General features: G+C 35.7%; 2 protein-coding genes across 6 annotated transcripts; one reads left to right on the plus strand and one right to left on the minus strand.

Annotated features, from left to right (window-relative positions):
- Positions 1-1800: 1800 nt before the first annotated feature.
- gcnt7 (glucosaminyl (N-acetyl) transferase family member 7) lies at positions 1801-20901 on the plus strand. 4 transcript variants are annotated; one of them, XM_007569602.2, is made up of 7 exons: positions 1801-1874; positions 3662-3734; positions 15820-16025; positions 16268-16306; positions 16402-17143; positions 19661-19756; positions 19882-20901. In XM_007569602.2, the coding sequence occupies exons 3-7, from the start codon at positions 15867-15869 to the stop codon at positions 20097-20099; spliced, it is 1254 nt and encodes a 417-aa protein (XP_007569664.1). In that variant the 5' UTR covers positions 1801-1874; positions 3662-3734; positions 15820-15866; the 3' UTR covers positions 20100-20901. The 4 variants fall into 4 exon arrangements, with proteins under 4 accessions (XP_007569664.1, XP_007569663.1, XP_007569662.1 ...); XM_007569601.2 differs by lacking the exon at positions 1801-1874 and adding an exon at positions 2934-3222; XM_007569600.2 differs by lacking the exons at positions 1801-1874; positions 3662-3734 and adding an exon at positions 11654-12871.
- On the minus strand, positions 4911-24621 carry rtf2 (replication termination factor 2). Of its 2 annotated transcripts, XM_007569603.2 has the most exons (10): positions 24451-24621; positions 24075-24169; positions 23748-23841; positions 23498-23637; positions 22245-22323; positions 9967-10077; positions 9394-9448; positions 7601-7603; positions 6235-6309; positions 4911-5950 (listed from the first exon to the last, which is right to left on the minus strand). In XM_007569603.2, the coding sequence occupies exons 1-10, from the start codon at positions 24517-24519 to the stop codon at positions 5754-5756; spliced, it is 918 nt and encodes a 305-aa protein (XP_007569665.1). In that variant the 5' UTR covers positions 24520-24621; the 3' UTR covers positions 4911-5753. The 2 variants fall into 2 exon arrangements, with proteins under 2 accessions (XP_007569665.1, XP_007569667.1); XM_007569605.2 differs by lacking the exon at positions 7601-7603 and having other exon boundaries at positions 24451-24620.

The raw sequence follows: 24621 nt of genomic DNA on the forward strand, positions 1-24621 counted from the left end.
AGAGAAAAAGAGAGGAATTTTGGGATGAGGTAATTCCTCCCCCCTTAAATGACATCGCCCCGGGCTGACCAGAAGAATCTCCTTTCAAAGGCAACTGAAGTTTTTTAAAGGCCAAGAATGACTGCTGTTATCTGATCTCCACCTAAATGTTTTTTTTTTTTTTTTTTTTTAAGTGAAACCAGTGAATACATCAAAGTTTCTCAAAATGTTGCTCAAAATGTGATCGATAAATCTGGTTAAAGGAAACGAAGGGCGCACCTCTCTGATCCGCGTTCTGACCTGCCATGACGCTGCGGCCTCATCAAGAGATCTGGCTTTCACTGAAATTTCATTTGGGTTCATTTAGATAGCGTCTGTTTATAATGGCACCATGCAGACAATTACCAAACCAACAAAGAATAGGTCTCAACCTGTAATCAGCAACATACTGATCACACAGAAAGCAGGTAGGATGAAAACTGCTTACAATAAAGTATCTGCTTTATTAGATTGAAACGATTAATTATAACTCAAGCATTCATTGGAACTAAGCTGGATTAACCAATTTGCTTTTAACATTTTAGATTTGAGGTTGCGTTTTCCATCGAAAATATAGTTGCGCTACCTTTATGAATAAAAACATCCGACAAACTGAAAAATATAGCACAATATTTGGTTGAATTTTGTCATATGTTTTTTAGAAAGGTAAACCCGACAGTCAAAGCTTCTTCGACATTTGAAAGGCCACAGTAGGCCAAGATGGATGGAAATAAAAATTTAAAAAATCGTGTATAATAAATAAAGTATTTTATGGTTCCCATTATTTTTTCAGTCGTGATGATTTTTAAACTGGCATTAGATCAGCACTTGTACCACTTAGGCGTATAATATAATAAATCTCAATAAAGGCAAATAAAAAGGAAAATAGTGCAACTTTGTGCTTAGAAACCAAAACCTCCTTGTATACAAATGAATTATAAAAATTCATGCATAAGGTGATTTTAATACATACGTTACCCTACTTGAATCACAAGCGCCACTGTACGCTATGAATATGCATCTGGTGCCATCTTGTGGTTCAATACCCTTATTACAATATTGAGGTTTGTTCAATGTATCCTAATGTACACTATGCACTAGTATGTATTTTGCTCGTACTTTTTTTACTGACCAATATAAATTATGTAGTGCTGTGAGGAGAAAGGAAACGAATACATCTAAAATCTGAAATGTGTGCCACACTACATTGTGGAATCACCTTTTGTTGCAGACTATTTGTTAGAAAACCTTTGTGAACATCAATGTCGAAGCCTTGCCGTAGATTCCCTCAGATTTCAGTTTTGACTGGGACGACATATGGATATGCTTCCATCTTCTAAACCATATATGCTTGCATATATGGTTTAGAGGTATGTATGTATGCATACCATAGCTGAATCTTAGCACCAACTGCCTTTTTCCAGCTTCCATCAGACTTTCTATCAGTATTATTTTTTTATTCTCCATCCATTTCTCCATGACTTCTTAACAGCTTCCCCATCCCTTGAGAAAAAGCACTACCACAGCATGACTGTGCCTTCACCATGGCCCACTGGGTTAGTTTTACATGCAACGTCTTGGGAAGGAAGGCAGAAACTTCAAATATGTCCAATGGCTTGTGACAAATCTGAGTCACAACATTTAGTCACAAGTTATGATAACTGCCAAGTCAACAGATTCCCCCACCAGATCTCAATTTATCAGCATTTGATTTAACATTGTAGGAATTCCCAGGTTCCATTTCTGTAGTGTCATATGGTTCCGAGGCGCCACCTATTGGTGAAAAAAATAATGCAAATACCTAGGTGTTGGTAGTTTCAGACTTTATAGTTTTGAGATGCGCGTTCATGGCCAATGTAAGTGGTTCCTAGATTGTATCTCGTGCTTTTCTTGTTTTTTATAGGTGTGAGAGGAAATATTTGGGCTTTTAACTATACTACCCTGTGTTTATCATCAGCATTGCAGATTAATGAATACAGTGGCAAATAATCTGTTCTAAACATTTGCTTCCTGTTAATTGAACATTTTCCGAGTAACAGGGGCAGCTCACAGTTTGTAAATTAACTCAACTAATCAATGTAGGTTTGTGTACTCTTCCACTCTTAAAGCTTCAAGTATATTATGTATTTTATTTTATTTTTTCCTTTTTGCTTAGTGGGTTAATAAATGTAAATGTAAACTGGGCATTTTATATCTTTTTACACAATTTCTTTGTATTGTGTTTTAGGACTACACAAAACCACCATAGCTATAAAAGCCAACTTAAATGGAAACACGATTGTACGCTCCGTTATTCTTCAATAAATAGCTGGTTTTCGTGGGTTTGCGGAAGAGCCAATTCTTCTGAGTTTGATCTGAAAGCTGAACATGTGTCTCAGAAATAGGTTAAGCAGCATATTTCTCACTTCCTGCAGAGCGCGCTTTGCCACAGCCCTCAGAGTGAGTGGGAAAACCCAGGGTGGGCCAGACACCCACACTGAAAAGAACTTAGGTTTTCATTTCTTATAAAATACAGTCGGAAGGCTGCGGGGTGCGGAATGACAAGATTGTTAGGAAATAGTCGCAGCAGACGTAAAAGGAGACAGCCGAGGGTCTTGCGTCTGGAGTCATTTGTCAATGCTTTGTTTGTTTTTTTGTTTGTTTTTTTTTTAAAGTTAATAAAACAAATCTTATGTCAATGAATTTATGCAATCCGTCATTTTACGCTTGAGTTTGGTGAACCACTGTAATTCTTGGCAGCTACAGGAAAGCGGTTATGTGACACCTCCCACTGTAACTGTTTACTTCACTCATGGTATGGTCCAACTTAGGGGTGTTTAATAGTAACAGCAAGTATTCATTTTTCACGAATTTATGGATTATACAGTCACATGTATATTTATATAGAAAAACAGAACATTTAAATCATATACATATTTTCATCTTGTTTTTTCTGCGGTATATTTCCTACATTTATCATTTCAAGTCAGTTAAACACCCCCTCCACATATAGGGAGTAAAAGACAAAACGAGGCGATTAATAATTTATGTTTTGTGTAACCACAGGCAAATCTCATAAATAAGAGATATTTCTTAGGTCACGTTTTATTAAAATGTATTTTAAAGTAGATTACACAGATTAGCTACGTCATTCTGACTTTACTTTGTTTTTTTTTTGTTTAATTTTTTTGTTCCTGTTCATCCGTGAAAACTTAAAGTTCTAATGTAAGTTAAAGCCTTCTTTTATTTTAATCTATTATTTATGTACGGGTACTGACAAAAATATATGCAAAAAAAAGATTAACAATCATTTTTACAAGTACCAATGTGACGGCAGATTTTGGTTGACGATTCCTTAGCTCCGTGGTTTTACTTTCTTTTTAGTGTATTCTGCCTTTGTGCGTCTCAATACGCAATACTTGGAAGTCATTTAATATAAACAAGAGCTATAATAATCTATGTCCACATAGCCAATAGCCTATGCTTTGTTACTGTTGACATTCAGGCTACTTTATATTAAAAATTGATTAATTTACTCAGGTGTAATTATTTCATATCAAGGGATCTGTATTAAAAATAAACTGATTTATAATGCCATGTTTTTGTGGCATTATAAATTATATCCAACCACTTGAGCATAAATTTTGCTTCATTTTGGAAACAGATCTGGGCGTAGAGGGTACCCCTGGACATAAAGGCTGGCAGACAGATGAAACAGCGGAAATAATAAAGACCAAGTAAGTGAGTGAGTCAATTGTGTAAACTTGTTGAATATGTGAAAATGTCAAAATGAGAGAGAAAACAAATGTCAAATACTTACTTATTAATCTCTTCAAGGATCAAAATTGTACGTACATAGATATATTTCCCCAGTAAAGGTTTCCTCTTCAGTGTTTTTTTCAGCCCATGGTCACATTTTAGTGTGGAAAGTGACAGTCTTATACCAGCTTTAACCAACATCTTCACAAGGTCTTTGGCTTTTTGTTCTGGGGTTGATTTGCACATTTCAGAGCAAAACATGTTCATCGCCAAAACACAAAACCTGTCTTGATCGGTGTAATGGTTGGATCTCCACATCACTTGTGCATAACAAATGAATGCAGCACCTTCAATCATCCAGAAATTGGTCCCGAGGATGACCCAAACTTGTGAAGCACCATAATGCTCTCCCTGATATCTTGGCTGATTTCTCTTGACATTCTCATTGTGTCAAAGAAGCAGCGTGTTTCAGGTGTGCATCCAGTTAACTCAAAGGTGTCACTTAACCTCTCAGAGGTTCCCAAAGCCATTGCATCATTACTTGGGATTCCTCTCATGGCTTACCAAGACAGTAAATCTGTATGTAAACTTCTGATTGTCTAAATAAGTCTGACAGTTTCTTACCATTTCATTGTGGCATTTAGCAAATGGAAATAATCTTGGTAATTCCAACTGAGCTAAAAAAGAGAAGTTTTTTTTCTGATTTAACTTGAGACACAGAAAAAAAAGGTCAGTCTTTTTTATTTGATGTACCAAAGACATTTTGCTTTAACTGTATAAACTTCTTGGCTCTTTGACCAGAATCATTCTCCCTATTAGAGATGTCTTTGTACCCAAAACAAGTTAACTGCTTTCAGGGATAAGTAGGTAAGGAAGCTGATGTTGTGAAACTTGCCTCGTATTTTTAGGAATAGTACATTTAAGACAATTTTCCAGAACACACAGTCTTTCTGTTCTGACTTTGTGACATCTGCTACATAGAAAAAATGCTTAATAAATAAATGTTTAGAAAAATAATCTATTTTCTATAAACTTCTTTAAACCAGAGTATATAATTTGCAAGTCATTTATCTACTTTTTCTCAAGTGCATCACTATAAGTTGGTGTTGCTTTAGCCTGGTGCAAACAACCTTAATCCAAACATACAACACATGTGATAAACACACAATAAGCATTTTATTTCCAAATCTGCACAGCACAGAGCACGGGGGAAATCATTGCAGAAAAAAAAAAACAGAATCTGATTAAATAAAAAAAATATTGAGACATTTGTTCCCTTCATGCAATAAAATAGCTAATTTGCAAAAAAGTAAAAGAAAGTTATGGGGAAAAAAAGACTGCCCAGAGATGAGGGTTAAAGATTTAACAGATTTTCACTTTTCAGAGCAAAGTTCCTGTCCAAAGGCTGGACATAAAGAAGATTGTTGTTTGAAGAGGAAACTAATAATTATTAATTATTTCAATAAAGTCAGTTTTTGCAGTAAAGCATAAGGCAGCATGAGCTACTTTCCAAAGTCACACGAAAGACTATTTTCCGGTCAGAGTTGATAAGACAACGCAACATTGTTTTCTATCAGGATTTTAAATCTTTAACTATATAGATATGGATTTAAAGAGAGAAACTCTAGATATAAGGGCACAGTAGAACAGAGCACAAACAAAGGAGGTAAGAGGTGACAGAGACAAATTAGCAACCTGAAAATACAGAGGTGTGGAGGAATACATGAGGGAATTGTATTAGGACATCAGGTTACAAAACAACGTCAAAGTGTATAGGGAGGGATTCGCAAAATGTTCACATGTAAACAAGGAGCTACTGGGAACTGAACAGGTAAACGGGGAATGAATTTGCATACTGGTGACTTTATTAAAGGTCAGCTGAATGATGCATGTGTGGTGTTTACATAATGAGGGACTTGAATTAATGAATTAAACAAAAAGAAAAGAAAAGAAAAGAAACAACAAAAGAACATGTTTTCTGCACTGAGAAATAGCTGTTAAAAGTGATAAGGTGTGTGAGTGACCCAGTTGGACGTCTGGTCTTTAGAGCGTTTAGCAGAGCTGTGGGTGGTGAAGAGGGACTTGAAAGCCTCAGACTTTTCCTCCATGTCTTGGATAGATCTCTTGGTGGCAGAAGCTGCCAAAGATTTGGAGCCTTTTGTGGAGCTGGAGGTACCAGAAGGTCCAGCCACAGCTGGGAGGGAGAGAGACACAGTAGCAGGGTTAGGCATGGCAAATAAAAGAGGGATACAGTTGTAGACAAAATTATATTCAAACAGGGAGGGACTCATGAAAATGTAGCATCATTGAAGAAGCCATATTTATTACAAAATAAGTTTGAAATTGCATTTTCCCATATCTCAAAAGTACAAATTTATAAAAAAAACAAAACTGAAAAATAAAAAGTTTTTTTTTTTTTTGTAATTCAGTAAACATAAGCTCTGTCTCAAAGTCCTTCAGCTAATTGTGTTTATCCACCTGATTGGCTGCTCTCGTCTCCATTTTGTTGGGATTTCCTCCCAGCTACATCTACTGGTGGAGACTGGGCATCCTCTGTGGGTGGGAGAAAAATAATTAAGACACAGAAAGTCATTGTGTCCAATATCATAAAAGCGCTGTTGTATCCAGGCACTACTGTTGTTTAACACATGTTTTAAAGGGAGATAGGGATTCAGATAAGTGGAGGAGGATAGAAGCCCTCTGGGAGAGGATTTGGTGCAATAACAAGCAAAACCAAATAAATCCATAAAAAGAGAAGAGCGGCAATTTGATTTATAATGAACAAAGATTGAAAACTGTGTAATCCTTGTGTTGTAATGATTAATAACTTCCATACATGCAGAACAAAAAGCTAGATTTTTAAGCTGATGGAAAAGTTTTTGTAGCTAGCTGCAGTTGTTATTTTGCAGCTAGCTACTTGTTCTCTGGTCAGATAAGAGGTTAACAGGAAACCACACCAAGATTCAGAATGCAGAGTATAACCTGGCTCATGAGAAGTTCCTGCTGTAGTTGGGCCGTTTAACATTTCTTTCAGAGTCAAGAAAATCACACTCAAAATAATTTTGAATGTAAGTTGGACAGTAAAGTCCAAAGCTTTTTTCCATATACATAACTGTGCAGAAGGTTTTAGCTGCACCAGCTAAAAAAATAAAACAAAAATAGCCATACACTTGTTCTCTCCAGTTACTTTACTGGGTACATCAATTGTTTGTCTACTCAAAAAGAAAATTAGCCAATGCATAAATGCATTTTGATATTCAGCTGTCATTCATCTGTGAAAAATCTGCAGAATGTGTCAATTTTTATCTGGTTAATCATCAAAATAACCAATAGATAAATTAATTACTAAAATAATTACTAGTTTAAGCCTTAATTACACCACTGTATTTAAAATGTGCATCATCATATGTGATGTTGGAAATAAATAATTATGTGTTTTCCTCTAACTCGTCATCATGGACGCAGAGTTCTGAGGTTCAACCAATGTAATTTCTGATCTTCACTGGACAGCAAATGACTTCTGATTAAATTAAAGCTTGTAGTGTTGTACCTCCAGCAGTACAGAAAGAAACAGAGACACAGAGAGAAGGGGAAATAGATAAGCGACATGTTTGAATCAGTCCACTAGGTAACACTAATGTTTGTAAAAAACAAAAAAAAGAGAAAGAATTTCCAGCTAAATTGGCTGAACGGTTTATCTTCACAATGTGGTTAAGTTGCTAAAGACACCTGCTATTTCACAAGCAGATAATATAACTACAAAGACAAACCACAGAAAAATAAGCTGAAAACATATTTTAAATATAAAATAATGCAAAACAATCAAAGTAAGACAAAGGGTTACCTTCTGTTGGATCAGTTAGTGTTTTTCAATCAAAAATGTAGCATTGAAGAGAGAGATAAAGTTTAAAGGAAAAAATAAATAAAAGAACAAAATGTAAATAGAGACTAAACTGCATGCAGTCAACAGTCAACAGTGCACAGTACAGTACCAGGCTGATTATCGATAAAATAATTAGTACTGTCATCCAAATGAGGGACAAGAGAATCAATAAAGCAGCTTTAGAAGATGACAACATTTACTGTGTCCCTTGGAAACTGCAAAACCCAAGTGTGTGGAGTACAGAATACGCTCTGGTTAGAAATTAGGGCTGGACAATAATCCTAAAAAACTCATCACAATTTTAGTGTTTCATATCAGTCGATATCAATAACTATTGATTAGTTTTCTGTTATCTGAAATACTGCCATACTGATGGTGTGGCCTTACCTGTTTTATCCACAGTTTTCACTCCACACTATAGCTTTTTATTTTTAAGCAGTTATGAGACATGGTAGCAAAACCTGAAACTGCTGCTGTGCAAGTTGTTCAACAGCTTGTTGCTATGTAACCAAAGTTGAGGTTGAACTTGAAACTACTCTTTACCCAGCTTGTTGTTGCTAGGTAACCAAAGAGTGAGTAAGTTAGTTGAAGCCGCTAACTTGGCTTAGTTGGTTGTGAGGTTGAGCAGCTAAAGTCTTAAATGTGCCAATATCTCCAAGAATACTGTATGGTTCTGGATCGGAGTTCAAAGAATATTCTATAAATTGAATTTTGAATTTTCCATCAAATGTATTATCTACCTATATTGATCAAACCTCTCTTGCAATACATATTATTATTGATTTATTCTCCAGCCCTTAGAAACCTTAACCACTATAGCTGTGCTGAGGTGAATCCATGAGTAAAGCAGATGTATACAGAAATGTCAGCAGACTTTCTAATTTTGTTTGTTCTGCAAATGAAATGATGCAAACCCTGAAATAATTCATTTTAGTTCCAGGTTGTGAGGTAGCAAAATGCCAAAGGGAGGTGAATACTTTCACAAGGCACTGTAGTTGGCTCTCCTGTAAAGCACAAGCATCCTCTTTGAGTAACTATTGTGTTTTTGTAAACAGGAAGCCACCGACTACTGAGATGGGTTCTAATACAGAAATGATAAATGTTTCTTTATACTAAAAATAGCATTATTATTTTTACATTTACTCATTCTAATCTTACTTTATGTATTAAGGCAAAATTGTATGTTGCAATGCAGTAATGATATATCAAGTTCTTAGCTGAAAAAAATGTAACCCAAAATAATTTTTAGTACTAGACATATTAACAGGTCTACTTGACATTTAATTTCCCTTTAGGATCTATAACGTACTTTGGATTTGAATTTGGATTGAACAGTAATGAATCTACTTCATGGAGTAAACCAGAGTTTTCTAATCCTGGCTGTTGGAACATACAGTCAGAGTTTTACATATGGCCCTGCTCGAACACACCTGATTTAAATAAACAGGTGATGAATAGGGTTTTGTAGACCCAATGGTGAGTCTTTATGGCTCATTAAGTAATTCTTTAGAATCAGGGCTACTGAAGACCAGGGTAGAAAATTCTAGAATAAACAAATTGTATTATATTCAGTCAAGTTGTGGGGTCACGATAAGCTGTAAACGTCATCAGGCTCAAAGGCAACTTGGTGATAGACAGGTCGCACCATACAAAGTGATGTCCAAATCACGGGGAGCATTTTATAAGCTGTATAATTATGATTAAGTAAATCAATTTCTGAATAACATAATGCCTCAATTGGACTTTGAACAGACCTTTGGATTCTGGTGGTGCAGAGACAGTTTTAACTGCCTTGCTCTTCTTTGATTTCTGTAAAGAAGATAGGACAGATTATGATTACAAATAAGTTAAATATCCCTACACACTATAAGCCTTTAATCAATCAATTAATCACATGATAAATTAAAATTAGCTCCATAATTTCCATTCTGAGATATCATATTAACCATTTAATTAATGGTTTTGGTTGTGTTTTATCTATTTTATTAGTCTTTGAGAAGGCAAACTTGCATTATTATGCTATTATTAACATATCACTTGAAAATGGTCTCAAAACAAACATTGTTATTGTCTATCGCAATAATTTCTTGGGAAATGTACCATCCAATAATATCCATTATTGTGACAGGCCAAGGTGTATAGTTGCATTATTATGTAGTTATCATTATGTTAGCTGAAAATGGTCTCAAAACAACAATGTTATAATTTATCTCATTACTTTATGGAACAATTTATAATATAGTAAAATGTGTTATCATGACAAGCCCACCAATATGGTCAGAAAAAAACTCCAATGCATCTTCATAAATTTTCACAACAGAATTCACCTTGGTTTTTGCTTTAACTCGTTTCTCCTCCATCTTCTCCTTCAGCTTCTGGACCTCCTCTTTTGTGCCATTAAGCACAACTATGTCTTCATCTTTAAAAGGATCCCCACACTGTAATGCAAAGAAACAATTTAAAGTAAAAAAAGACAACAGAAAATCGAAAGATGGATCATCTAATTTGATAAAATACAATAAAATAATCAAGAACCTAAAACTGTTGTAATGAGCAGGTAAGCTCAAAATTATTCATGCCTCTAAAATTTTAAGTGACTATCATTCAACAGAAAACATTTTCTATTAGAAGGAACTGAAACAACTTTATGTCAAAAGATAAAAATATACACAAATATCTAAAAAGAATATTGATAAATACTTCTTTTGCAATACTTAAATAATAAACTTATTTCTTAAACATTTTTTGAAAACATCCATAGATATGGGCAGTTGAAAAGGGCAGTTGACCAGGGTGGAGTAAAAAAGGGTGGGGTTCCCAGTAGCTAGAAAATAAAATATATCTCATCTGTCAGTTGTCCCTGACAACTGTCAGATGCGATATAAGGTTTCCCTTATTTCCCATTGAGTACTGGGATACTACATTACTTATTATCATAGTGTGAATGATCTGAAAAAAATATTCTAATGACAGCACAAAAAAAAAAAAAAAACCTTATTGGCATTACACTATACATTAATCAATACAATTGTATGGTTACTGCAGGCTTTTGCAATGGTTTTTTGATGATTTATCTTTGGTAAAGAGCTTTTTGAAGCATTTGAGTTACGAAGGCCTCCTTGTTTTCACCCTAATCTTTAGCTACTTCCTGTCAGATACTTGCTGTCAGACCCTAAAATAAAACTAATATGTCAATCAGCAAACCTAAGTATCAATCAAAAAACCTAAATCTATCAAGGGGCAGAATGAATTTAGGCTTAACCGTACTTGCTTTTAGATGACTGTCCTTCATTTTCTATAAGAATGCTACTGAAAATACATGTGATCTAATCAAAGAGCAATTATGTTGAATTGAACAGAAACCAGAAAATAAGTATGACTATTGAATAAACTGCATTGGCTTTAGCAAAAAAAAAAAAACTACAAGTGTCTTAATATTTTAATATTTTTCACAGTACAGACAAAATTCACAAGGGCACATTTGATTCATGTACTGGTCCAACAAGTACGTCTGCCAGGGTTAAATGAGTTCGAGAAGCATTTTCAACAAGTAAATGTGGTCCCTGCTTTGTCTTGCAAATTAAATGTTTGTTTAGGATGATTAATGGAAATCTGCAACAAAATGTGTGAGGGATGTGTGGCACGGATTAGATAGACAAAAGAGGCAAATAGTAAAATATGGAAGGCTATTTACATGTATTCAGGGTGTACTCAGTTTACCCAATGAGACAATGAAGTGAATGTAACACTTTATTTGAAGGGCTGTGCAAGGGGCACTTGGTAAATAATCCCACTTTTAATGCAAAGTTGCACTAAAAGTTGCATTAAAATTCCATTAAAATAGTGTAAACTTTGCATCATTTGGTCAATAATGACCCTCTTAATGCAAAGTTCTATTAAAATGTGCATTAAAAGTCCATTAAAAGTGTCAACGTTGCATTAAAAATGTCATTATTTGCATAATGACACTTTATGACAAAAGTCAAACATTCATGAGGATGTTGTTATGTTTATGACACTGAAATGTCAGTCTTATGCACACCCCTTCAATAAAGTGTTACCATAAAATCTAATAAAACACTATAAACAATACGGTACACGCTTTGGCACAACAATAATGAAGCTTTAATTACATAGTTCTCGAGCTTTGCTGTCATTACAATGACTAGCAAATGTAATTTCTGCTTGGACCCTTTTTGGAAACAAATTTTTACCCATTTTCATTTGACAGACACTTAAAAGTATTTTCAGAGTTCAAAAATTATTTACGTGTGCATGTCTGTACTACAAGAACAGAACAAGTAAAATGGCTTTCTTGTAATAAAAAGGAAATCACACACACAAATATTAAAAGGGAAACAACCAGCAAGGGATCTATTGTGCAATCATACCCCACTGTGGGTGTGGGCTCTGGCCATGTGCTCTGTCCAACACAAGAGGGATAAGCTCAGAAGCTGACCAAGCAGCAAACAACCTCTGTGCATGTTGCTCTGAAGTCATTAACTCTCATGCTGCCATTTCCACAGAAGGCAGACTGCTGGCAAGCGAAGCACTTAACATCAAATCAACAAATAGGGCAAGTAGGAACCTGCGAGAGCTGATCATCTGCAAGAAGGAGAACAAGAGGGGTGGTATTTACCAGGAAAGGCTGTATGGATGATTCATTACGTATGACCTAATTACACATGGAGGGAACAAAGAGCAAGGGGACAGATAAAACGGGCTGAGGTAAAACAGATAAAAATGAAAGAAGAGGAAGAGAAATACAGCAAGCACAAGCAAGTAGGAAGCCGTATGTGGGAGGAGAGTGGAAAAAAAAAAAAACCTTAAGAGTGCGATGAGTGAGTCTGTTCCTGTATGTCACGTGTGTCATTTTGTGTTACTGCTGGCAACCAGGGAAGGATGAACCTTTTCTCACGGGGATATGAGTAGGAGCGACCTAATCAGCAACGAGTACAACTCGAGCATAACACACACAGCTCACTCTAAGAGACACTGGAGCTCAGAGGACTCAGCCCCCGCCAGAGGACAACAAAGCGATCTTTACAACCAAATATAGCTCTGAAGTAGTGTACGTATTTCTGCTGCTGTTCTTCTTGATGGAGCTAGTGGAGAGGACTTCCCTGTGCGGGTTGTAGTCTGACAGCTCTGAGGAGCATTGAAGCCTGAGAGGATTGAAGATTTAAAGTGTTATTTCTTCATAGAGACAACAGACTGAACTGCCTACTGAAGGTAAATTAGCATGTTTTTGAATTTGTTTTTGACACAAATGATGATTTAAGAGTTTAATCTACACAGAATATAAATAATTGAGGTAAAAGTGTGAGGGAAGTGGAACAGTTGTCTTGTAAAACTAAAGACTACGCTGTTCAGACGTATTTGTCCCTTAATGTTTTCTGCTGTTTTATGTGTTTCTGATATTTCAGAATATCAAACTAATTTTACACTAAGACAAGGACAACCTATGTAAACAGAAAATGTGGTTTTCAAATTTTTAATTCGCCAAGAATAAAAAACTATTAAAAACCGACAGCATAGAAAAACAAGAAGAGAAGAAGCCTTCAACCTATTAACTGCTTGTAGTAATAGCTGTCCTCAAGTGTTTTGATAATGTGGCAAATACTGTTTTATTTTTGGCCCACTCTTCTTTGCAGGATTGTTTCATTGCACACAAATTGGAATGGTTTTGATAATAAACAAATTAAAGTTATGGCACAGAATAGTAATTGGATTTAAGCCTGGACTTTGACCGGGCCACTCTAAAAAACTTCCAAATTGTTTGTTTTTAAGGACTTCAGAAGTGAATATAGTGGATCAATGTTCTGCTATATGACTTGTACGCATGAGCTTAAAGTCATGAACTGAGGAGTGGATAATGTATCTCAGGGTTTTCTGGTAGAAAGCAGAACTCACAGTACTTTCATTTACATCAATTCCTCTGCTTTCCTGAAGCAGCAAAGCAGACCCCGACCACAATACCAGCCCTGTAAACTTTCAGTATGATGCTCTTTTTCTCAAATCCCACCATATACCTTCCCGAAAATTGTCCCTTTTGACTCAGTTCACAAAATACTTTCCTTATGATCGTAGCAATTAGAACATGTTTATTTAGGGAAATGAGACAAGCGACTTTGAATTCATTTTGGTCAGCAGTGGGGTTTTTTTCAGTCCAGTTATATTTTTATTTTTGGAACATGACCGCTGATTTCTTCTGAGGGAAGTTAGGCCTACAATGGGCTCAGATGTTCATGATTGAGGAAGGCAATTATATTTTTTTTACATTAGAGTTGCTTGGCTTGAATGTTTTTTGCTTTTTTTTTTTTTTTACATGATTTGAAACTTTTTTAACTGTTACAAAGCAAAAACAAGAAAACAGTATGAGGCAAACGTTTTCTTTCAAAGCAATCTGAGGGCGGGAAAAAAGCTGTAAGGCATTTCCTATACAAGTAGCTGCTGTTTCTTTTATCAAATCCACAGATCAACATGGCAACTGGGGAAAAGTATTTCAACAGAAGCCTGTAAATCTACATATTTCCTCAAAATATCACTTCCCTCTGGGAATTGTGCTTTTCTTGTACTGTGTGGGATTCAACAAAGCATGCTATTTTTGTTGTTTTTTCTAGCACATTATGAATGATCTTAGAAGAGCGAAAATATCTCTGTTTGTTCAAGGCAGAGATTTTATGCCACTTTGAACATGAGATATGTAAAAACAACTCTGTCGATCAGCTGGCGCCTCCATGTTTAACCATCCCCCCAATTATGTGAAGTTTTTTCCTCAAAGCTTTATTTAGGCAAGTCTGTAAAAGAGACAAGAGAGATAGAACATTTTCCAACAGCTTACTGAATAATAGTTGCATAAAATACATTTGTGGAAGTTTTTTTGTTCTTTCTCTGAATGATCAGTGTGACAGTTGCTGAAGAATTATTTGCACTACTGGACCCTCATAGCTCCAACCTTAAGGACGCCACAAAACTCCACAATGACTGATGGCAACTTCTATATACATTTCTAATGATTACAAGATAATCAATGCAAAAACATTGAAGTGTACACAGAGGTAAAGTTTTCGATTAAATTCATACCGTTTTTCCACAACAATTAAAAAGAAACTCTGACAGATCCACAAAAATGGAATGGTATGGAAGTAATAGTCATTTAGAGTTTGCTCAAATATTGAAAGTAATGAAATGTTTATCATTTAAGTATATATCATAGCCACTATGCATTCACATGCAATTAGAAAAATAAAAACTAGCTGTATGGTGTAATAAAACTACCAATTCATGTGTCACTAACAGTTGAGCATACCAAAACTGAGTGTTGAAATCTGCATATTTCCATACCATAACATCCCCCTCTGACAATGGCATAGGTGGCTTAGTTGCACCTAAGCCACAGATGCAACTGTAGCTTAGGGTGAAGAGTTTTGTAATAAGAATATTTTAGGTTTGATTCTAACTTCCCATGGGTTTAGTACCATACCTGGACATGGTACTAAACCCAAAGCTATCTACTGATCTGCATGTAGATACATGATTGTGTGCGTGCCTGTTAGTGCTGACGGGTAAATGTGGATATAGGGTAAAAATGCTTTCCGTGGTTGATATGATTAGAGAAGTCCTATATAAATTTATTAAATTAGTTATTGACAATGTATTACCATTTAAGAAAATGCACCCATAATCTGACCAGAGACTTTAAGAAAGTAGCTCTTCTCCATTAAAATGAATGGTTTCCAGGTTTAAGGGATCAACGTCTTCTTGCTATACAGGAAGACGTTCTTGTGATTGAGACTTACAAAAGGAAGTGGGGACACACAAAACCATGTTTTATGACAGAGAAGTAGCTGTTTCATTATTTTTTTTTCTTCTGTTAGAAGAATATTGCAATATGTATGTGTTTTTGTAGTTATCTATTAGTTTAATTGACATAATGGAATCTAAAATGTATAATACTTTACTGTTGACCAGACTTTTTCACAGTCTGAAAAAGGAATTGGTTAATAAAAAGATTTTTGTGTTGCATGTCAGATACCCACTTTTAGCACCTAGACTTTGTACACTTGACTACTTAAAAGTGGCTTCATCAATAAGATGTAACCTACATGTTTAACCTTATTTGATATTCCCAAAAGAGAGATCTGTCTGGAACTAACCAATCTGGGTTTCTTTCATAGGAATAAGCCGTGGTGGTGCTGAAATACAAGAGTGAAACAAGGCTATTATGCACCAGCTTGGAGGCAGAAAATGTAGCTTTCTGTTCTGCCTGGGGGTTGTGGCGTGTTCAATAATTTATTGGCTGAGTAGAACTAAACTAGTGGGAACGCCTACAAGCAGTAAGCCCACCCTGGCTGGCATTGAGAAAAGAGAAAATTACTGTCAGGTATGTATTTCCTTTGACTGATAAAGTGCACAACAGCTTTTACATTCAATTTAATTTTGTCAAGGTAAAAGTTAAAAATTTACAGACAACTGATAACATTTCAGCAGTACTTTGCTTATTGATCTGGTCCGACTTGGCACCAGTATAGACAACAGTAGAAAGTCTGATAAAGGCGATAATAGAAATAAATGATTAAAAAATAGGACATGAACACAAGTAAAAGAACAAATCCTGATCCACAGAACGGGAAACAGATCAACAGGTTGGCACTACCCAAAAATGTGAGTGTACATTCTAAATAACTGAACTGTTAAAAAAATCAAATAAAATATATCTGTAAAGAAACTGAATTAATATGTACTTCTTCTTTCCACAGGTGGGAAGTTATATTCAAAGTACCAATCTGCAATGTTCAAATTTGACTAAAGAACTACACTTTATCAACACAACTCTGAGTCATGAAGAAGAGAACTATCCTCTGGCTTTCATTGTCACTATTCACAAGGAGCTAGATATTTTTGTTCGTATGCTTCGAGCCATCTACATGCCACAAAATGTTTACTGCATACATGTGGATGCCAAGGCTCCAAAGGAGTACCAGGAAGCCGTACAAAAGCTCGTCAGTTGCTTTGGTAACGTGTTCCTCTCCAGTCGCAGTGAAAAAGTGACGTATGCAGGATTTTCACGCCTGCAAGCTGACTTGAACTGCATGAAGGATCTCATTGCCTCTCCGATAGCTTGGAGGAAAGTAATAAATTTATGTGGGCAAGATTTCCCAACCATGAGCAACCTGGAACTGGTGCAGTATATGCAAAGCACTGGATGGAGGGACAAAAACATGACACCTGGAGTCAAACAGCCAGCCACTATGAAGCACAGAACACGATTCCAGCATCACGAGATTGTGGGGTCACATGTTGCCCCAAGGGTGCCAAGACACACAAAACCTCCTCCTCCTCACAATTTGAAAATTTATTTTGGAACGGCATACTATGCTCTCACAAGAGATTTTGTGGACTTTGTTCTGAAGAACCAAATAGCCCATGACTTCCTGGAGTGGTCCAAAGACACATTTAGTCCAGACGAGCACTACTTTGTGACACTCAACCACATAAAAGGTAATCCGCTTGTTTCAAACAGACACACAGAATAATCTAATCCAACTGGACAAATCTAAGGAGTTTAACTGACACGAGTTTAAAATGCTGAGAGGGATGACCCACACACCAAACTCAAGTGCCAAACATTTCAGCAGGATCAAACAGCTTATGTTCACATAATGTGAGACAGCATTACATCATTTGTTGTTAGCATTTTGTAAAATGTGGAATGCAACATCAACTAAGTAACTGATGAGACAAGCAAAAGAACATTTCACCCTGGCATTTGTGTCCAAAGACACATTTAGTCCAGATGAAACGAGTCTTTGCGAAAAATAAAAAAGAATAAATGTACACAACTAATAGCATATCTGCCTATTTGATAATCCAACATCACATACATGAGAGATGTAGCTATTAGTGCAGCATGCGGAGTTATCTGAACAAGTGTGGTTTGACCACAGGAGCATGGGATGGACTCTAACAAAATAGATTTGTATTATGAATTGTTTCATTGGAAAGGAAGTGCTGCACACAAGTGTTTTATAACAACACAGAACTGGAAACCTAACATCACCTCGTTATTAAATTACACAATTATGGCATCTCTAAATAAATGGTAGAGGATAAACCATCAACATTTTGACAAATGTGAAAAAATAAGCCATGGTATGATATTTTACCTAAAGTAGCACATTTCCATTTACATATGACACACAATATAGTACTGCGATCAAAATAGAATAGACATCCCTTATTTAACCACAGTGGGGACTACAGGTGGAACAGCAACAAAGTGACAGGACATCAAAGCATGTAGGTTCACACAATGACAAAAGTATTAAAATATATATATTTATATAAAAAAACAAAATTTAAAATGTTACACTGCTTAGCAAGGGCAAGATTATAGTGTAAAAACATACTGTGAAGTTATGAGAAATAGCATACTACGATCCAAAGAGTATGAAACTGAGTAAGATTTCTTTTTTGTATTTGTGCATTAAACACAACAGACTATTCACAATATATGACAATAACAACTGCAGACAAAATAGATGTGCAAGAGATGTAAACACCTGTTGAGTTTTCTGGGAGACATGATGGCAATACAACGCAACAGCCGCTGGGAGGAAGGATCTCCAAAAACACACCTTTGTGCTCTTAGGCTGCGTTTACACTGCAGGCTGAAGTGACCCAATTTCGAGTTTTTTGACATAATGTGAGCTGTATCCGATCTTTTCACGACAGTCTGAACAGCAAAGGTCGGATTCTTTTCGAATGCAAACCAGCCACTTGCATATCCGATTCAAATGCGACCCAATGTTCAGGTCACATTCATCCGAACTGAACGTCACTGATACTCAGCAAATCTCACTATTCTGCGTCCTGATTCGCACAGGTGGGAAGAATAACAACAACCATCACGGACTATAATGAGGATTAAGTCATTAATATGCTAGCAACCATGTTTACTTCTCCAAACTGCACTTTTTATGGCGGTTGGCAGAACACTGAGAACGCTGAAGCTATTGCGCCCTTTAGTGCACATGCGGGGCACTTTCAGGTCGTTTGTCCGTTCAGACTGCAGAACACATAGAGGTCACATATGTGTTAAAGTGTGAATGGCCCTGGCAAAAAAAAAAAAAAAAAATTTGATTTGACAATCGGGTCACTTCAGGCTGCAGTGTGAACGCAGCCTTAGAATGCAACAGTCTGTCACTGATCATCAGTGATGTTATTTAATTTTAACCAGAGTCCTTTTGTTTCCCGTCACCTGTACTGAGTCCCGGGGGCTCATGGACACAGAGCTGGCTTTCCTGACAAGCTCATCTGTTTCCTCTCTGCTGTAGATAAGCTGCTGTTCCAACATGCTGCACAAACAGAGAACTCATACAACTAGGGTGTCCGTTTGCTTTTCAATATTTTTACAAGGATGCATGGCACAACGTGGACCATTTCTGCACAAAAGACTTTGGGAGGGACTTTAAAAAAGGTTTTTACTGGAAGTGGTGATGCTGTGACTGTTGCTGTTGACAGGAAATGATTAATTAATTCCATTACTTGTCAGGAAGAGGAATATCTTTGAGAAATCAGACTTCCCTTTAGTCATACATGCATCACATTACTGAGTACTACATAAGTGGACTCCTCCACAAGTCTCTAAGAGTCCACAGAAATTCAACCGTCTTGGAAATACTTGTGCAATCAGAACTGTGACTGCATGACATAAGCAGTGAAAAAACAAATCAAATCCTCATAGGATGTCTTGCTGAAAGATTTTTTTTAGTTAATTATTATAAATGCTTTAGTTTTAAATTATATTTAAATTGCTTTACTTTCTTAAGAGTGATACATTTGCTACATTTTTCTTCATGTTTTTCTGTAGAATAGAATGTGACATTTTTTTCTGAGATGATCTATGAATATAAACTAAATCTTTAACGTAAAAATGCATGTTTTTCTCATGTTTATAAACATACTTCTGTAATTTTGGTACAGCTGTTCATGTTCATATTGTCATGTCACATGCAGAAGCTCCAGGCAATCATATTGATGGAGGTTGGGAAGGAGCTATCCGGGCAATCAAGTGGAGGGACCAAGAAGGAAAGACACATGATGGTTGCAAAGGTATCAGACCGTAAAATTATGCTAGTTAACCGCTGGTTTACAGCACTGGGTGTGAAATGTAAAAATATATATATATATATATGTGCAGTTCAGATTTTTCTTCAAATGTTTTTTTTTTTCCCCAGGGCATTATGTACGGGACATCTGTGTCTATGGGATAGAAGACATTCCATGGATCATCGAGAAGAAGAGCATGTTCGCCAATAAGTTTGAGATTAATACATTTCCAGAGGCACTAGATTGTTTGGAGCAGTGGCACAGAAATAAAGTCCTGAACCAGGCAACTGTTCCTATAAATCCATCATGGCTGCTATGGTCCCACAATAACTCAATTAACTTCTGAAACAGAAGTGTTGAAATCGCTACTGACATCATTATGCTGATAAATCTGTGTCTCCCTAGCTGGCTATGTCAAAACGTGAATCCAGTGCCCTGAATTGTGAGAGCAACATAACTGCACTATTTATTAAACTCTTACTTTCCTCTGATTATTTATTATCTATCCCATTTGGACATTTTTGTCACACAAAGTCTTGGAAAAACTGTTGGTTATTTATTTAAAACCATAGTTTCATATTATGTACAGCTTAAAAAGGGATATTTTTATAAAGTAATTTATTGTTTTAATATTAAATAAATATGTAAAAAAAAAAATAAAGACAATGTGAAAAGAAACTTTTAACTTCTAGAATAAATTGTTTACTCTGTTAATTGAGTTCATTGACTATCGCTACATTGGTTTCTGTGATGTAAGGTAAGCACTAGATTATCATTAAAAAGTGAAAGCCAAACATCTCTGAAAGTCTTAACATGAAATTAAAAGATCAAACACAGCTGTAGGAACGTACTGATGTCAATTATGCCTTCATATCACAAAGAATTGTTAAAGTGTGCACCTGCTCCAAGATACAAATGTTGATATACCAAGCAAAATCTACAGTTAGCCACTGAATTAAATTAAATAATAAAAAAATCAGACATGAATCTGAGAAATGTTTGACAGAAATGCTTTCCGCATAAATTAAACAGCATGCAAAATAAAAAAATGCTACATTGAAAACTCACATCCCAACATTTTTGAGCTAAACACAGGCCTGAAAATCAAATATTCCATTCCTAAAGTCCAAATGGAAAAAAAAAAAAAACTTCAACACAACTACAAACTGAAAATGAACAGAAATGCATGTCAAACATTTTTAGCTAAACATTCAACATTTTCTCGCATTCTCCAAATTTCCCAGCAAGCATTTTAACGAGTTCCTCCTTGGAACACAAAAGCACATCTAAAAATAAACCTTTTACAGTCAGCCAGCATGATAGCCCCAAAAGACCCTGATACAAGCTGAAGTCCCAGCTTGTATCAGGGTCAGTTTCTCATGAGAAAGACAGTTATTTTTGGTAGCTTAACCTTATTTTTGACTAACTCAAAACAGCTAGACCATGTCTGTCTTCAACATACTTTTACTTCAACAGAGACACCAAAAGAGGTCAGCTTTTATCTACTGTCTTATTTCTAAAAAATAGCCTAACCTAGAGAAATTGTAAACACAACTTTGAAGTTATGTCAAACTAAAAGGTCAAAAACTAAAATAACTTCTAATTCCATTGCTGACAGATTCCCATGTGGCTACAATTGGGTCAGAAAGGAAATCCAGAAAGGTCGAGCTGAAATGTGAACAATGCATCTACAAAACGACTACAACCATGGGAAACAACCAGTACATCTCCATATTATTTGCTGGGTCATTGGGCCACTTTTAGCAGCAAAAGCTCCAATTGTCATTTTCTACACAACTTCAAATGTGGGGTCATCTTTTTTAAGAAAACCCATCTGCAGAGCATACTACAAGAAGTCTGGTCTTTGACTCGACCATTTTAACACCTTGATTTATATTTTCAGTAATTCAGTTGTGGATTTGCTGTTGTTTCAGGTCATTTATCTGCTGATGAACCTGTTTCAGCCAGTCTCATGCTGTCACATTTATAGTCTCTCTCTCTACTGTAGAGTACTTTCATAAACAGGTAGGTTTACATGTCAACAATGACTTCCACATACACAGAGCATGTAAAACAACAAAGGAAGCCCAAATCATGCTCCCTCCAACATCATGCCTGGTAGTTGGTATTGGGTGTTTGTGCTGCGTTTAATTTGTGCTACAAATAGCATTGTGCATTACATATTACAGACAAAGAGAGAAAATAAAAAGGAGGACTGTTTTTTTTTTGTTTTTTTTGTTTTTTTTGTCAGGTTAAGGTCTGAGCCTTTCAAAAAGTCATTACCAGTGCTCTTCCCATCAACTACTCAGGCTATGTCAAACCCATGATGGCACCAGATAATGAGCCACATACTATCAACAGTGAGCCAGGTGCCACTGACATTTCACTGACTAAACAGTTATGAGGAATCATACAAAGACATGAAAAATACTTGTAAGTACCAAAAAAGGGAGAATAATAATAGTAAATAAAAACATAAAAAAATGCTTACCTTATGGCAGATCTCAGTCTTTACCTCCTTAAGGGCCCTGTCTGAAAACACACAACCACAGGTCTGCAAGTAGCAGAACCTAAAAGGAAAACAAATAAAGCATAAGTGCTTTCTCAGGTTTTTTTTCCTAATTTCTCAAGTAGCTAAGGGTTATTTTGTGAACAAAGTAAACTTGTATTATGTTTTTGTTGACCAATCACTGCACCTTACAGCAGAGAAAAAACATTTTAATAATCAAGGATACAATTCAAGTTGACTTTAAACATATTAAAATTATTCCTCACTTTAGGGATGGTAAAGTTATAACTGTACAGTTTTTTGAATTTTAAAAACTTTACAGCTTGGCCAGTATTTTGTAAAAAGCGGTAATGGGAGTACTGAAAATTGCATGACATGTCAGCGTTCCTAAGGTACCAGAAAACAGCACCTGTCTGGGAACCATAATGAGTACATATAAAACAAAGAGTTGAACAGAATTTATAAAGGACACAAATCTTTAGCATACCATTAATTACATCTGCAACAGGAACATACCCCATATTAGGGATGTAGCGATACACTAATCTCACGATGCAATACGATATGTGAAAAACAAAACAATATTGTTTTTGATATTCAGCAAACAATACAATATAAAGCAAACAATACGATTTGGTAAGATTCAATACATTTTTAAGATTTTCTGAAAAATTTTAGAGGGACAGAGTGATTGTAGTGACATTTTGTGACTGTTCCACAGACTCGGATTGACTTAATTGAACTGATAGTGTAACACTGGTGTAACAAATGTTGTTTTTGTTATACATTTGCTATACATTTACTTTGATGAAATGTTGATTCTGTGATTTTGTGTATTTGATTATGCAGAAAATGAACCCATTTTGTCTTATTCACTTAGATAATGTAATTTATCTACTTCATTATTTAAATAATTGTAATTGGTTGTTTCATTACATGTATTTTTTTAATATACATAAGCAACTGGGTAAAAAAATGCCATGTGTGATACCTGTCATTTAATATATGTGGATTAGACATAAAACTCAAAGTAGGATTTAATGTATCAATACTCGGGAATGAAAAATTGTTACTTTCTAAGGAAAAAATATTGCTGAATATGGTAGAATCGATAAAATTAAACAGCCCTACCCCAGATAATATACTTTGAACCTACATGAAAACATTTTGTGGCATTTTTTTCAGGTCTTTATTATGAAATCTTAGGTTTAAGGCCAGAAAATACTATTTATTACCTGTGCTTTCCATTCATCTCTAGGCCAACAACAGGACAGATGAACATGCCACAGTGGATGTCCTCATATCTGTCTCCTTTTGTACTTCTCCTCTCTCCCTCCCATTCAGGGTTATCAGTCAAGTTGAGCTCCTTTATATCCTGCAAGGACAGAAACATTACAAAAAAGGTTATAAATTAAACAGACGCAGTCACTTGAGCTTAAGCTCATGTACATCAAAATACATGTTTTCACTTTACAATAAATATACCTTAATCCCACGGATGTGCGTAACAGCCTCAGCGTTTGGTCTTTCAGCAGATTTATCCAGGAGGTATTCAATGATAGCATCTTTGTTATAAAGTCTGGAAAACAACATCGTCAATATTTCAGGGCGTCTAAATAGATTAATTTAAGGATGCAAAGTAAAATTACATGGCCAAATCTCATGGGTATCATTACGATAACATATTATTTATTTGTGGAATTACTTACTTTTTTTCCTGTACTAAATGGTAAGCCTAATGATGCCTATAATGTACGATGGTAACTGAACCTCGTCTCAAAGTGGCGTTTTGTGTTGACAAAAGCATCTTACCTGCCCAGCTCACATGAAACGATGGGTCGCCTCAGTTTCTCTTGGCTCAAGGCGCAGTACTTCCACTTGGCAGCGAGTTCAGCATTCTTGTCAACCTGGGGTAATCAGAAAGGCTATTACGCTAAGTAACTAGTCTTGTCTTTAGCTCGTTAATAACACTAATAGTTGTCTCCAGAGGTGAACTTTACTTAATTTCTACTAACTCTGTGAGTATAAATATCTATAAGAAAACATGTCTCTAAATTAGGTAAAACAACAAATAACTACAAGCGTATAACAAGTTTAGCCGTTAGCATTAGCGAGCCACTTATTGCTTTCGTCAACGGCTTTAGCTAACCATAACCCAATTGTAAACGAAATATAAAGAAACACAAACCTTTTCAACTTTTTTTGGTCCTTTCACCAACTCATGTCTTTTTGGAATCGTCCCACCATCACATCCCATCTTGAAAACTGACGTTTAGCTAAAATGAAGCTGTTAGCAAACACGGACAAAGCTGAAGTAAAGCTAACAGGAAGTTCTCGGGTTGTAAACAAACAAGGAGAA

This window comes from Poecilia formosa, unplaced genomic scaffold (genome assembly GCF_000485575.1).
Source record: "Poecilia formosa unplaced genomic scaffold, Poecilia_formosa-5.1.2 Scaffold243, whole genome shotgun sequence".
Lineage (NCBI taxonomy): Eukaryota > Metazoa > Chordata > Actinopteri > Cyprinodontiformes > Poeciliidae > Poecilia > Poecilia formosa.

Coding starts and splice junctions, on each gene's coding strand:
- gcnt7 (XM_007569602.2), top strand. CDS start 15,867: ATGCACCAGCTTGGAGGCAGAAAATGTAGCTTTCTGTTCTGCCTGGGG. Junction 16,307..16,401: donor GGTTGGCACTACCCAAAAAT/GTGAGTGTACAT, acceptor TTCTTTCCACAG/GTGGGAAGTTATATTCAAAG. Junction 17,144..19,660: donor GACACTCAACCACATAAAAG/GTAATCCGCTTG, acceptor TGTCACATGCAG/AAGCTCCAGGCAATCATATT.
- rtf2 (XM_007569603.2), bottom strand. CDS start 24,519: ATGGGATGTGATGGTGGGACGATTCCAAAAAGACATGAGTTGGTGAAA. Junction 23,638..23,747: donor CGCACATCCGTGGGATTAAG/GTATATTTATTG, acceptor CTGTCCTTGCAG/GATATAAAGGAGCTCAACTT. Junction 22,324..23,497: donor GAGATGAATGGAAAGCACAG/GTAATAAATAGT, acceptor TTTTCCTTTTAG/GTTCTGCTACTTGCAGACCT.